The sequence below is a fragment of the Sander lucioperca genome, chromosome 5, assembly GCF_008315115.2.
Source record: "Sander lucioperca isolate FBNREF2018 chromosome 5, SLUC_FBN_1.2, whole genome shotgun sequence".
NCBI classification, from domain to species: domain Eukaryota; kingdom Metazoa; phylum Chordata; class Actinopteri; order Perciformes; family Percidae; genus Sander; species Sander lucioperca.
Window position 1 is genome coordinate 37,775,538 of NC_050177.1, and position 14,408 is coordinate 37,789,945.

General features: G+C 40.3%; 1 protein-coding gene across 4 annotated transcripts in view; it reads left to right on the forward strand.

The window, feature by feature from the left end:
• LOC116045550 (arf-GAP with Rho-GAP domain, ANK repeat and PH domain-containing protein 1) overlaps positions 1 to 3,860 on the forward strand; it is a 64,854-nt gene extending 60,994 nt beyond the window's left edge. For all 4 annotated transcript variants that reach the window (XM_031293234.2, XM_031293235.2, XM_031293236.2 and 1 more), the window contains 2 exons: positions 1,899 to 1,936; positions 2,927 to 3,860. In XM_031293234.2, coding sequence (XP_031149094.1) covers positions 1,899 to 1,919 — 21 coding nt within the window. In that variant the 3' untranslated portion in view covers positions 1,920 to 1,936; positions 2,927 to 3,860. The remainder of the gene's footprint in view (positions 1 to 1,898; positions 1,937 to 2,926) is intronic.
• Positions 3,861 to 14,408: the final 10,548 nt, after the last annotated feature.

Sequence of the window (14,408 nt, forward strand, 5' to 3'; positions counted from 1 at the left end):
CTGGCTAATCAGAGACATTCATTCTGAACAGGTGGTTCAGACCCTCAACCTTGGTCCTCACTGAGGTAAACAACTTTGCACTGACCGTGTGCTAGTTGTGTAATATGTACCTTACATTTGGATGACAGAAGTCTATTCAGAATTCTACTTATTTTAAGTATTTGAGATATATGATTGGGCATGACAAACTGCATCAATCTTGTAAAAACGTGCACATTCAGTGGTCTTTCAACATTTGTCTTTTTTTGTTTTTGTTTACTGCTGCCAAAAGGACTGGAATTGGGGGTTACACCTGTGCAGAATCAATAATCTCTGTTCCATGATTCATCTTTGATTTAATCATCATGACAGGATCTGGGTTCTTAAACTCTGTGTTTTTATTCCAAAAATATAGTGTTAAATAAAGTGTTTTCATGAGCCTGGATTCCAGGACAAGAGAATAAATCACTAATTTGTGTCTGGGTCTAAACATGTTTTAAGAATCCAGGTGATGTGAGGAGGAGTAGACAGAAGCATCATCATATTGTTAGAGGTCGGGCCTGGGAACCGTCAAAACAGATTCAAAACAAAACAAATCATTTTGGTGAAGCTCTGCCAACACATTGCTTAAAAAAACCAACACAACAACAGAAACAGAAAATAACCCATTTGAAGTAAACTATGGTAAACACCGTGTTTCACAGCACTGCTGCCATATCAGCTTGCAGAGTTGTATATTTGGCAAGAGTTTGACAAACGTCACAGTTGTTTTGTTGGACTACACTTCAAGCAAACTGACATTAAACCAGACCTGTTCAACAACCTCAATATCACCCCTTGCTTATTTTCATAGAAAAATTTAGTGCAGCCATCCAAAATAATTGTCTGTGCACTCAGTCTCGGTGGTATGCGACCAAATGTCCACAATCTGATGATGCAGTTGTCTCCTCCTGCTGTTTCTATAGCCATCACATGCCTCTCATTAGTTCGCTGCAGACTGCAGCAGCACATAAGAATTCAACTCAGTCTGTCGTTATTTTCATTGGCAAAAACACAATTCCAGGGTTGTTGTTGCCTTCGAGATATGTTCTATCGATCCTTGTTTTTTCAGTGTATTGACTGGATAAAAAATGTGTTGGTAGTCTGTGAGAGGAGGTGTGATTGCTTTGGTGATGGGGCAGCAGCAGAAGCTGGATTTATGCAAGCTGTTTGTGTATGTGGGGGATGAGGAGGTTTGTGTGTGTGTTATTTTCAATGTGAAATGAAAGACTAAGTGTGTGTGTGTGTGTGTGTGTGTGTGTGTGTGTGTGTGTGTGTGTGTGTGTGTGTGTGTGTGTGTGTTCGTTCTTGTTTAACTATATTCGTTGGGTCCAAAAACTGGGAATACAGTATACTTGTGGGGTCCGGACAGCTTTGTGGGGCCAAAATGCTGGACCACACAACTTTAAAAGACTTGGTTTTAGGATTAGGGTTAGAATTATGTTATGGTAAGGGTTAAGGTTAGGCATTTAGTTGTGATGGTTAGGGTAAGGGGCTAGGGAATGTATTGTATGTAATGACGGGTCCCCACAAAGATTGTGTGTGTGGGTGTGTGTGTGTGTGTGTGTGTGTGTGTGTGTGTGTGTGTGTGTGTGTGTGTGTGTTAGTGAAAGAGAGGATTGTTGACTGTTCCTGTTTATGACTCAAGGTGAATCCAACGATGACTGTTGTGACATTTGAATGTTGATATCACATCTCTCTTTTCTCTGTCTCTTGCTGTTTAGACATACCATCACCACCTGCCTCCCTCGTCATCTCTTTCACCCTATATTTCTCTCCTTTCTTCAGTCCATCATTGTCTTCACCTCCCTCTATTTCTACACCTCCTGGTTTCTCGCTCTGTCTCTCCCTGTCATAACCCATTGTTGTTTATTTTTCAGCTCTTTAGAGATGTTCGATAATAGTCGCTGCAAGCAAGGTAAGACAATTTAAAGTGGATAACACACAAATTCTAGATTTACCATTTTCAAAATTAAATAACTTTTGATTTATATGTCAGAAGAGTTTTCTGTAGTCTGTGGGCTTCACTAAGCTCATTGGTCGATGTAAATGTGAGTCTTCAATGATAAAACCAGTGCTTGTGAATGTGAGTAAATTACAGTAGATGGGAACTTACTCTGTTAGTTATTTTCTCTTAATGCTTACATTTGTTCAGTAGTATACCTATAGCTGTTAAAACATGATGAACTCTGGGTTATGAACCCAGTAGTCTATATCCACGACGTTCCACTTCCGGGATTGCTCTGGAAATTCCGCTAGATTTCATTGTTTTTGGCCGGATGTCCGGTACCTTCTGCTTTCTTTGTGTTGGACTTTTAAACTTTGGTCGATTTCTGAGGACTATGGTTAACTGCTCCTCAGATCTCTGCATGGTAAATCTAGACAGCTAGCTAGACTGTCTGTTCTATCTGAGTTTTCTGTTGCATTGCATGACTAAAACAACTTTTGAATGTACATGTTCCACCAAAGTAAGTTCTTTCCCGAGGCTATTTTGTCAGAGTGACAGAAAATGATTACATTTTGATAAATCATTAATTGTTATCTATCAAGCAAAAATTTAATTTAAAAAACATTGCTGGTTCCAGCTTGCATGCAACTTGTCTCATATCTTTGGGTTTTGCGTTCTGGGTCTGACAAAACAAGCAATTTAAAGAGGTCAATTTGGGCTCTGGGAACTTTTGATTTGCATTTTTCACCCATTTCTGACATGTTATAGACAAAATAATTAATGGATCAAACGTGGGGGGGTGGGGGGGTTGTGAAACTGGTTTTAGGTGTAGGGATGAAAGCGGCATTGACTACGTAGTTTAAGTCTGCTCTACTGTATAAAACAGACAAATTCATAAAAGTTTAGTACGTGAGGGCACTGGTTTAAATGCCTAACATTCTGGAATTCTGTTCTTTAAAGGGCAAACAGTCTGACATCTCAGATGACCTCTAAACATTCCAGTGACGACATCATTCTGCGACAGGAAAGGCCAGGATGGCGAACACTCGTACTGTATGTGGATTATGGCCTTCAACTGCCATCTGCTCCTTTTGAAAATGACCTGGACCAGAAAATAAACAGACAAACAGGATTACATGTCAAATATAACCTACACTGGTCTCCCTGTCCAAACCAGTTTTACTTGACTTGATGTACAGTAGAAGCAGCTGGGAGCGGTGGCATTTAAAATCAAAGAGTGACAGTTTGATGGACTACGCTCATATCACTCGTCTGCGCCCAACATTCCACTATTTCCAGTGGTCAGTGTCATGTGACTGAATGGCTGCATTGTTTATGGGTCGTAAGCATGAAAGACATTCTGAGAGAAGTCTTTATTTCTTTAATGTGTTTCAGAAAAGACTTTGTCGGGTTATTCTAGGCACTAGCATTGAGTGCTTAACAATTAAATATAAGATTGAAGTTTATTGACTTGTGATGTTTTCAGCTCTCTTGCTGTACTATTGCTCAAACAATTGTGGGGATAATCCTGAGAGTTTGTTCCACAAGGGCCAAGACCGGGACTGAGAGGAAAAGCTGAGAAATGGCAGGTGATGGATCCATGTCTGTTACTCCGCAGGACATTTGCCTGCACTCCTTGGTCAGAGTTGCATATATGCACAAGTGTGCATAGAGTATGTGTGAATATGTGTACAGTAAGTGTGTTTGTGAGTGGGGAAGTTTTAACATAAGACATTGTGTCTTTTGGGAAATGAAGGAACAAGAGGTATGAGCTGAAGTCACAGTTTGGCTTTTGCCAAACACTGTTGGAAAATGTGGTTAAATAAGAGAAGCACTTCATTCACTATTTTCCCCTGTTCTGAATCGCATTATAAACCATATTCAAAACAATGTATTTAGCCCTGGCCGGATCAGTAGTCTTATCTTATCTTTTCTTGCTGTGCGCTCTCTTTCTGTCCCCAGCACTGTCTCCTCTCTGTAGGTCCTTTTCTGAACCGTGTGGTGCTTAGGTAAACATTTTATGTACATACATGGGCAGTTGTGTCATTAACCAGCAGTATTTATTAATTTTTAGATTATGAATTAGTCACATCGGAATAAACATCTTTTTTTGTTTGTTTTGCACAACTTAGAATTGTTGTAACAGTGTATCATTATAGTTTGTTCATCAAAACAGGGTGCAGAAGTTCCACTGAAACACCTGTAAGCACAAGAAACAAATTAAAGTGCATTATAATCTTCTATTATTTTTTTCCACTGGTTCCAAATCTGTATATATTTTGTCAAAAGGGGAGCCATAAAACAATCTGTATTAACTGTATTAACCAACAGTTGCCTTAGCAAGGGCATTGAACTGCCCAGCTCAGTGTTGCCTGTAGGTTTTCTCAGTTGTAAAGATTTCTTATTTATTTGGACAGCAGATGACGCTAGATGCTGTGCTGTAGTGAGCTCCACCTCTGCTGGTAAGACATCATGACGTTTAGCTAAATGTTTGTTTTTAACACCTTTTAAGGTGTGTGTGTGTGTGTGTGTGTGTGTGCGTGCGTGCGTGCGTGCGTGCGTCTACCCTCTAGCACAGACCTCAGCAGGAGTCGAAAAAAGACCACTGTGTAGTAACATAAATACATTATAGAAAGTATTCATCCCCTCCATGTACTTCATGTTTGATTGTTTTTAACATTGAATCGTGGTTGCACCATACGTACCTTTTTGATGCTGATCATTAGAGAATTAGGTACAAATATTAATCACAAAATAAGTGTTTGCATAGGTTTTCAGTCCTATCAAATCAATTTCAGTTTACAACAGGCCTAATTCTGGAGATGGTGATGTGTGACATTAAGCTTAGGACAATTATAGCGTTAATTATATAACTAAAACTAACTAGCTAACTAAACCTCATCAGACAGTATAATCTTACTCCACTTTGTTTCACAGTCTCCTGTATACCTTCTGGCAGATATTTTGAGGTTTGTGCCCTTTTTACACAGTCAGCTGTTCTAGGCAGATTTCCAATTGTGTCATTTTCTTAAAAAAATTTCAAGATGAATTTTGCTGCACTTTTAGGGTAATTTAGACCTGTCAAATATATTTAACCAAGTTAATTTTTACACCTGGAATACCCACTTTTATGTGACTTCTGAAAACACTGCAGCCATGGTGGATGAACTTGATTCATTCTTTTCTGTTTTAACTAATTTGGATACATTTGTAGAAGTTTGTATAGAGATATATTTTGTTTACAGTGATCACTGTCCAAACCTTTGTAGTACATCAGTGATTCAATGTAGTAAAACTAAAAAGTATAAAAGTCCAACGGTGTGGTGAATACTTTTTATAAGCAGTGTTTATTCTCTCTCTGCCGCTTTACTTATTCTGTTACTCTGCATTTTACTGATTTTGCATCTCTGAAACTCTAATAAACACATTCAGCTAGTTGTGTGTGCATGTTGTGTCTTTCTGAACATGCATATAATTATAAAAGTGTTTTTCCAAAAGGTTGATGCCCTCCAGCTCTGCTATGCTCTCACGGTAATCCACTTGTTTTTCATCAGTGCTTTTATAAAATGAATGTACAAACAAACACACACACACACACAGTCAAACTCTAACCTGTCCTACAGGGTAACTGTAAAAACTAGTTGGGCTACAGACACGTACACAACCCATTACACATGCACATAGACTACACACAAATATATAGGGGCAGGAAGTTCTGCAAGGCCTGCAGGCTTCATGGCAATGTCATGCTACATAAAATGGAAGCCTACTGAAGATGTGCTTTGAGGAAAAATGTCAGGATAGTGATCACAGGGAGAGCCCTCACGGTGGTCCACCAGCTCTCTGTTCATTCTTCTAAGCAGAGCTGACACATTGGGGTCACTCTGTACCTCGAGACACACACACACACACACAAACACAAAATATAGACCCCCGCGAGGGACTCACCCACACGGGGAACAATGCACACAGGAAGACACTTAAACATACACAAACACACACACATGAATGGCCTTTACTACATAGGTCATAGCAGCAGTTGCATAAAGCAGAGGGATGACGATAGATGAGGAACGAATGGAAGAGGGAGATAAAGTCTAAACTGAGGGGATAAACCTTGGGGGAGGACCTGCAGGGTGGCAGGGCGTGCCAACTGCCAGGACCTGCCAGCCCAGCTGCCAGCTCCCAAAAATGTAATATTTTCATTGAGCACAGTATGCCACAAATCCTGAAACAGACAAACAATAGGAGGGACAATTTCAGCCTCCCACAGAAATCTAGACATCCACCTGGGTGAACCAATTTCCTTCATTTCCACTCAGAGTACACGGGCAACAGAAACAGTGTGAGTGAGTGACACTTAAATTGGCTTTCACTGCATGCTGTGCTGCATCAGCAGACGCGGAGGCTTCTCAAATGTGAAGTTCAGCCTGAACCACATCAGCAATTGAAGAAGCGTGTGTTGGGTTGAGTGCATTATAACAGACGTTACCAAGTCCAGCTGCCCTTGAGTTTAACCCTTCCCTTGATAAAGTATGACCTGAAAACCTTCACAGACATCAGTAATTCATGTCAGCTTAGCATTTACATAGCACACATCTTAAGAAATGTATGTAATTTACTATGCAATTCTTATGTTAAGTGTTGTCTTGGTTTGGATCTCTTTTTCTTCGCTACCATCCAGTGTTTGTTTTTTTAAAAGCAAAACACCCTGACCTGCTCTACAACCATAGAGGTTTGATTGTCTACAACACTTATTAACCATGTACTCCAGCTATCTGTGGCATACTGTAGATGTTAACCTATAAATCATGTTCATCTGTCATACCTTTTGTCCTTCATTGCACCTTTTACATCCACCTGCAGTGTTTAGCTGCATGAGGCATCAGTCCAGATTTGGATAATTACTCTGCCTCCTGTGCTTTGTTACCCTGCCAGAACCTTCTGCCACTCAGTAAAACTTTTTTTTTATCCACCACTGACATCTTTTGCAGATATAATTGATCGGACTTGTTTATTCAGTTCATATTCTAAACATGTTTTCTCCTTTTTGAACCCAAACAAAATCATTTCAGCCTCAGAAATCGTCTGCTGTGTTGTGAAGGAAACCAGCCAAGCAAGCAACCGATCAAATCAAAGGTGTTGATCCTGGCAGCATTTTGACTGTCATGCTGTATTTTATTTAATGTTATACTTCAGATCAGTAGGCTGTGCTCGTAGTATCAAGCTGCGTCAGGAGGTTCACACGCTAAAGCAGCATGTGCCTTTTCTTTCTCTTGTCTGTTACATCAAGTTCAGCAGCACGCGTTGATTGAAGCAGCTGTCAGAGAGATTGATGAGATGTGAAGAGACGTGTACAGGTGAGAGGGGAAGCACTTCTACCTTCTGCGAAGACTTTGGTTCTTTGTCACTGGATCCTCAAATAACTTGTCATTTAGATTTAGATAATGAGACATGAGAGATCAAAAAAAAGAGCAGAGCTGTTTTGTCATATACTCAGAATTATTTTGGGGGCTCATGCAGAAACAGAATGTGATGCTGTAAAATCTCTAAGGCATTAGATGCAAAGCAAAATGTAGTCAGTTATGATGGTACAGTATTCTTTTTTCCTGTCTACTGTGAAAAAAACAACATGTTTAACTCTTGCTTGCTCTGCTCTGTGCTAATTTTCTATTTTCTGAATTGTGACGTATACATTGCCTATCAATGAAACTGAGGTGAACATCATTTTCAGTTAAAGTGATTTTGAGATCGGGAGCCACTTTAACCAAAGAGAACTTCTCAACAAGATGGTGGAGAGATAATGGCAGCTGGAGAGATGAGAGAGAAGGGAGTTTATCCCAAGAGACTTTGCAGCTAGTGAGCAAAATGCTAATGCAGAAATGAGCCAAATTATGTTTACATAAGACATTAATTAATTGATGCAGATCATTACATCAACTCCTTCAGGGAAGCAGCCAGATGCAAAATATTGATTTTTAAATATTGATATTTAACATGTTTACCTATCAAACATACAGTATATTTCAAACATATTGAAATGGCAAAATTGATGTACAGCATTAGTACAGTAACAGACCTTCACCAAACCAACACTTATGGAGACTAATGTACATAAACGTGTTGCCTCCATGCATGCCTATAGGAAGCTTTTCATAACCTCCTTGGATGCTACAATATCATTACAGCGGGAGGTTAAAATATTTTTGCCATTTTTTTGATTGTTCATAGTCGAGATACGGACAGGAAAACATGCAACAAAATGTCCCTGCATGGAATTAAAACAGTGACATTGCAGTATGTACAATATTTATTGCAGGACCCCCAACTTGACCTTAATTGAATAATAATTATAGCTAAATATATTGCAAACTTTAGGATTTGATGATTGTATCCAGTCATCAAACAGACAAACACAACCTATTTACTTAGTCCTTAAAGTGCTCAGAAGAATGGAAATTTGAACATCTACAATCCCATGACAAATGATCAAATGATATGATCAAAAGTTCCACAACAGCTACTAGATGGACTGCGAAGTGAGATTGTTTTGGCGACAACAGACAAACAGTTTCTGATGTTGATGTCTTGCAGGAGAATCTCAAATCTCGGAGAAGCCATTATCTGTAGTAATTTTCTCCCGGTTTTTGAGCAGAAACACCGAACCCCTGCGTACAGTAAACACACATACACTGCCTGCTCTCTCACCTTCAAGTGAGAGCATCTCTCAGCTGGATGCAGTTCATCTGAACAGTTTCTTTTTGTACATTTCATTAACACCTTGTCTTCAGTCACCTCCAGCTGACACACACACACACACACACACACACACACACACACACACACACACACACACACACACACACGTGTGTCTCCCTTTCTCTGCCTTTAACACACACAAACTGTCTTTCACTGTCTTTGTGGGGACCCGTCATTGGCATAATGCATTCCCTAGCCCCTTACCCTAACCTTAACCATCACAACTAAATGCCTAACCTTAACCCTTACCCTCACCCTAACCATAACCTAATTCTAACCCTAGTCCTAAAACCAAGTCTTAACCCTCAAACAGCCCTTTAAAGTCCAGCATTTTGGCCCCACAAAGCTGTCCGGACCCCACAAGTATACTGGACTCCCGGTTTTTGGACCCCACGAATATAGTTAAACAAGAACACACACACACACACACACACACACACACACACACACACACACACACACACACACACACACACACACACACACACACACACACGTGTGTCTCCCTTTCTCTGCCTTTAACACACACAAACTGTCTTTTGTGTCACACACACGTCCTGAGTCCTGCAGCACTTCTTCAGTTCTACAAAAGCCGGCCTCCAGCCCCTCCCTTTAACTTTATCACCAATTACTGGTCCTCGAAGAGAAAAAAGAAAAGAAAAAAAGGAAAAAGGCCCCGCTCCTCATCCCCATGGCAACTCTCTCCTCCTCTCCTTTACTGCACAATCAATCAGACAACGACTATCTAGCTGTCCTAGCCTAAAAAAGGAGAGGTGGAGGGACTAAATATTACTTTTACTGGCTTAGCTTAGCTTAGCTTAGCAGAAATACTGGCAACAGGTGTAAACAGCTAGCTGGCTCTGTCCAAAGTTAACCACACCAGCATCTCTACATCTTGTATACTAACGACAGACGAGGCAACCATACAAACAGACACATTGTCAAATTTGCAGATGATTCCATGATCGTAAGTCTTCTTGAAGGAAGGGAGCATCAGTATGGGCCTGTGGTCAGTGACTTTGTATCTTTGTGTGATGATTCCTTCCTCCAATTAAAAATGTCAAAAACGAAAGGCATGACAATCAATTTCAGAAAGTTTTCTCCAAATCCTGTACTAACCACCATTAAAGGTGCTGATATCGGGTTGGTGGATAGCTTTACATACTTGGGCATCGTTCTTGAAAACAAACTGTGTTTTAAAATCTCATGCTGCTTTCACGATGAGAAAGGTCCAACAACACCTTTTTTTCTCTGAGGAAAATGTCTTCTTTTAAATTCCCCTCTGGGATTGATGACTCTTTTACAGTTGTATTGAATTAGTTTTAATGTTTTATATTGTTGCTTTATATGGGAACTTGACTTCGGCCAACAAAAACAGGTTTAGTATCCTCATCAAAGTGACTAGTTAAATGTAAAACAGGGAGGAGTCAAGCCAATTTCACAGACCTATATAATAAGCAGGTGCTTAGTAAGGCTACTTCCCTTCTAAAGTGCCAAGATCACCCCTACAGTCAGAATTTCAACTGTTGTCCTCAGGTTGTATTTTTAGAGTGCCGGTTATGAGGACTTAGATATATAGTAAGGTTTCCTTCGTTCCTGCTGCCCTTCACATGTTAAATTGTAGATTGCAAATTGCAGATTCCTCATTTGCCTAGATTGTTCATTTGCTGAAATTGCTTATATTGCTCAGATTGCTCATTCTTATGACCTGGACGCTGAAGAAATTCCAACCACTCTGTAAATTACATTATGTCCTGTGTTTTGTGTATGAATCCTGGCTGCTAATCAATTTCTCTGTAAGGGACAATAAAGACCTTGACTTTTTACTTTGACTTGCCCTGCAGCACTGTGTGTGTGTGTGTGTGTGTGTACGTTCATCAAGTCAATCAGGTTTAATTAAACTGTACAATGATTAAGGGGCAAATTCCTCAATCTGTCGACTTATGCACACACACATACACACACACACACACACACACACACACACACACACACACACACACACACACACAGTGACTAGTGGTGCACTAGCCCACAGCATCTTTAGAGTGACTAATCTACTATTAGCACTTGTCTCCCAGGCCCTCCCTTCCTCCTCCTCCCTCCATCCTTCTCACCACTCCCTTCCTCTTCCTCTGCTCTTCTTCTCCTCCTTCACTGATTTCAGCTCAAGGCTCAAGTGCTTCCTGATTGTTAAGGGTTTAGCATCTTTTGAAAAATAACAGTGGTAAATGTAAAATGACAAAATCCTAATTCATTGATCAGGTTTTTCATGGCACTTTCAGGGCCCTCACTGTTTTTCTTTACCTTCACCATCTTCTCTTTCTTCGCCTTTGAACTGTTCTTCTAATGTTCTAATCTCTCCTTACCGTCATGTTTTCTTTCCAATCTTTCTCATCATCCTCTCCCTCCTGTACCATCTCTTACCCCTTTCATACCTCTACCTTTTGCTCTCCCTCTCTTTCCTTTTTCTGTAATTTATTCTCTTCCTCCCTCCAGTCTTCCTCTTCCCCACCACCTCCTCCTCCTCCTGAGTCCCTCCATGGTGATTTTATCTGTGAGATAAGCTGGGTGTCAGACACGAAATGTTCTCCAATTTCTGTGTGTCTGCTGCTGGTGAGAAATGGGCAGACTGAAAGATAAAGTCAAAGAAAGACGACGAGGGAGGGAGGGAGTAGGAATAGAGTGAAAAAAACGGAGAGCCAAACAGACACGTAGAGGGGAAGATAGAGGTAAAATGAGACAAGCATATTGAGGAAAAAATACAAAAAGGCATTTTTACTTTATACCGTTAGCCATTACTCATCCAGATCTGCTTGTAATTGAGTGAAACAGTAGAATAAGCTTCTTTAGTTTAAGCTAAATAGTTTGAATTTTTGGGAAATACACTTATTTTCTCAGAGCACCTATGTAGAGCAAGATAGGCATCTTCATTCCAGACCTTCACCTGTCTTTTGTGCACCTTCTCTATCCTCAACAAAGTCTTATACACCGGTAGAAGGTGCTCAATGTTATGATCAGATTATAAACGTTGTAAAGGCAGCTGTAGCAGGAGTGCCAGCAGACACATTTCTCTTCTGACACAATGGCATACATTTCTAAATTATTACTTATCTCTTTAATTACATTACATTACATTTTTTACATTTTGAGAGCAAATCATTCTACATTATCTCCCTGTTATTTTTCATCTTTTTCTCCTCCCTCAGGAGCACAGATGACACAACAGTGTTGTGTTTGCGTATTTCAAAGACGTCTGAATCCCCTTTTTGGCCCTCCCCACTCCAGGACACAACTGTCATTGCAAACTCTTGTTGTGTGCACAAACTGTGTGCATCTCTCAGAGCTTTATTTAAAATCTAATCACCCTAGCACCCCTCCACCTTCCTTTCACCGACAGTCTTTGCAGATTCTTCGGCACCATCGGCCTCATCAGAATCAGCAGCCACCACCACCATCACCGTGAGATGCTGCTGCTCAGGTGAGACACTGATGATAATTTTGGGAGGGGTTAATGTGAGTAAATCACATTCATTAACTGTGTTGTACAACTCAAGTCAAGAGATAATGATGATAAATGATAAGTGTATCTTGTAATAAACATGTACAGTGTATATTTGTTTTTACAGGAAAGCATAGTGATTGCTTGGATTGGCTCTTGGAGATACACAGGAATTTGTCATCACCTGTAGGTCACAAAAGTAGTGAAAACTGAATACTACTAAGTTTAGAATTTACCATTCCTTGCACTTTTCTACATTTTCTGGTTTAAAAATTACTCTTAAAGATTGTGAGCCACACCAAAGCCCTATCTGTGTGCTCCTTTCATACAATGTATGTCCATGCACAACTGTGTGGATTGTATTATTATGCCCAGTGAGAAAGCTAACAGTGGTTGAGCTGAAAAAAATTGACATAAAGATAGACCACTGCACAGACAAAGGGAGGCCTTCATGCATCGTATGTCTGTAGTTAAGATCACCCCTCTGAGCACAAAACAGCATGGGTTCTGTTCAGGGAACGGGAGCGAAAATAGAAAGACTGTGCAAATGATGTCGCCACAGGGCCTTGTCCTGTGTGTGTGTGTGTGTGTGTTTAGTCCTGGGTTATGCTCTCTGAGTTATGTAAGCTATTTGGGCTAAACTCTGCACACAGTAAGGGGTGGCTGGTATCAAAAATACAATTTACAGGGGATAAAATCCCTAAGACACACACTCTCTTACACACACACACACACACACACACACACACACACACACACACAGTAATTCAACAACAAAAAAAGTATTTTTCCATTACGATTCTCCAAACTTTTTTCAGCACTTTTCCTAATGTGCACACAACTTTTGACTTTGTAGCATAATCCTCTTTTCTCTCCTCATTTCTCTTTTCTGCTAAATCACCACCCTCATCTCTCTCTTCCAGCTTCATTATTCGTTTCACAGTGCATGTCTCGGCCATGTGCGTGCACAAACAGCACAGTGCTGTATCTTGCTGTGTGACGTACCAGGCTGCCACTAAGCCGCAGAAACATATCCGCTTTTTCCAACAAATGCCACAATTTGTGTGAGACTCTGAAGCCTGAGTGTCTGTGTTGTGTGTTTATTCATGATGATAGGCCTACATGGGATTACTGTAAGATGACATGTAAAATACAAATCAGACTAAATTGCTGTAATGGTTTGTCTTCTAGTATTTTTGTAAATGTGAACAAAGCAAGATTTAGAGATAGATTTAGAGATAGATTTAGTTCCTTGGGAACAGGAATTGGTTCTTGGTGTGTGTGTGTGGGGGGGTTCTTTAGGAAGTCTGAGTTGATTGCCATTTTTTTTTAACTTGTGTGATTTTCTTTTATACATATTTAATGACCATTGTTGAAGGGGGCCTCAACTCCAAGATTTTCATTGTCAGCGACTGCTGTAATCATAGTACATATAACAATCAAAAACTTGAGTCTTGAAAAAAATCTTGAAATCTGTGTGAGAAGTTAACCAATTAAATTAATTAAATGCTGTGCAAAAAGTAGTTGCTTCTGTCTCTGCACACATAGCCTACCTAGGGTAAACCGCGTTATTTGGTTTTAGCTATTGATTGAGTATAACATGCTGTGATGGCTGTTAAGTGTTCATTGTACCAGAGCCAAAGCTCAATGAATTACTTTGTTTCATCAGAAAGAGCCACACTGACTGTTTTGGACATGCAGGGGAAATAGTGCTAGACTGTCAACAGATGATTTGGATCAGGTTATTGGGCCCCAACAGGCCCGAACGTATTGAGGGTTTAGCTGCAAATACCTTTATCTTTCATCTCCCTTCAGATGGAGCCTGCATGGACCCTGTTCAAAACCTCTATCATCACTCTGTGGTCAGAAGGTGGTGGTCGGTGCTTCTCATGGTGGCAGCTAAAGAGCTAAAGTAGGTGCTGACTGAAGAGAGAGGGCTTCCAGACTCAGGATGGCATGGACTCAGCAGAGAAGAACCAGCAGAGAGCTGAGATGGCTGCAGAGCAGAAACCAGAGATGCATGCAGTAGGAGATCACAGAAGCGATGGATGATGACTTCTGGACAGTTACAATCCAGGGAGCTTAAGTGAGCATTTGCAACTGCAGTACAAGTTAGTTACTTCATTATCAAACAACATTAACCAAAAATGTATTTTTCACCATAACCAGTGAGTTTTTTTA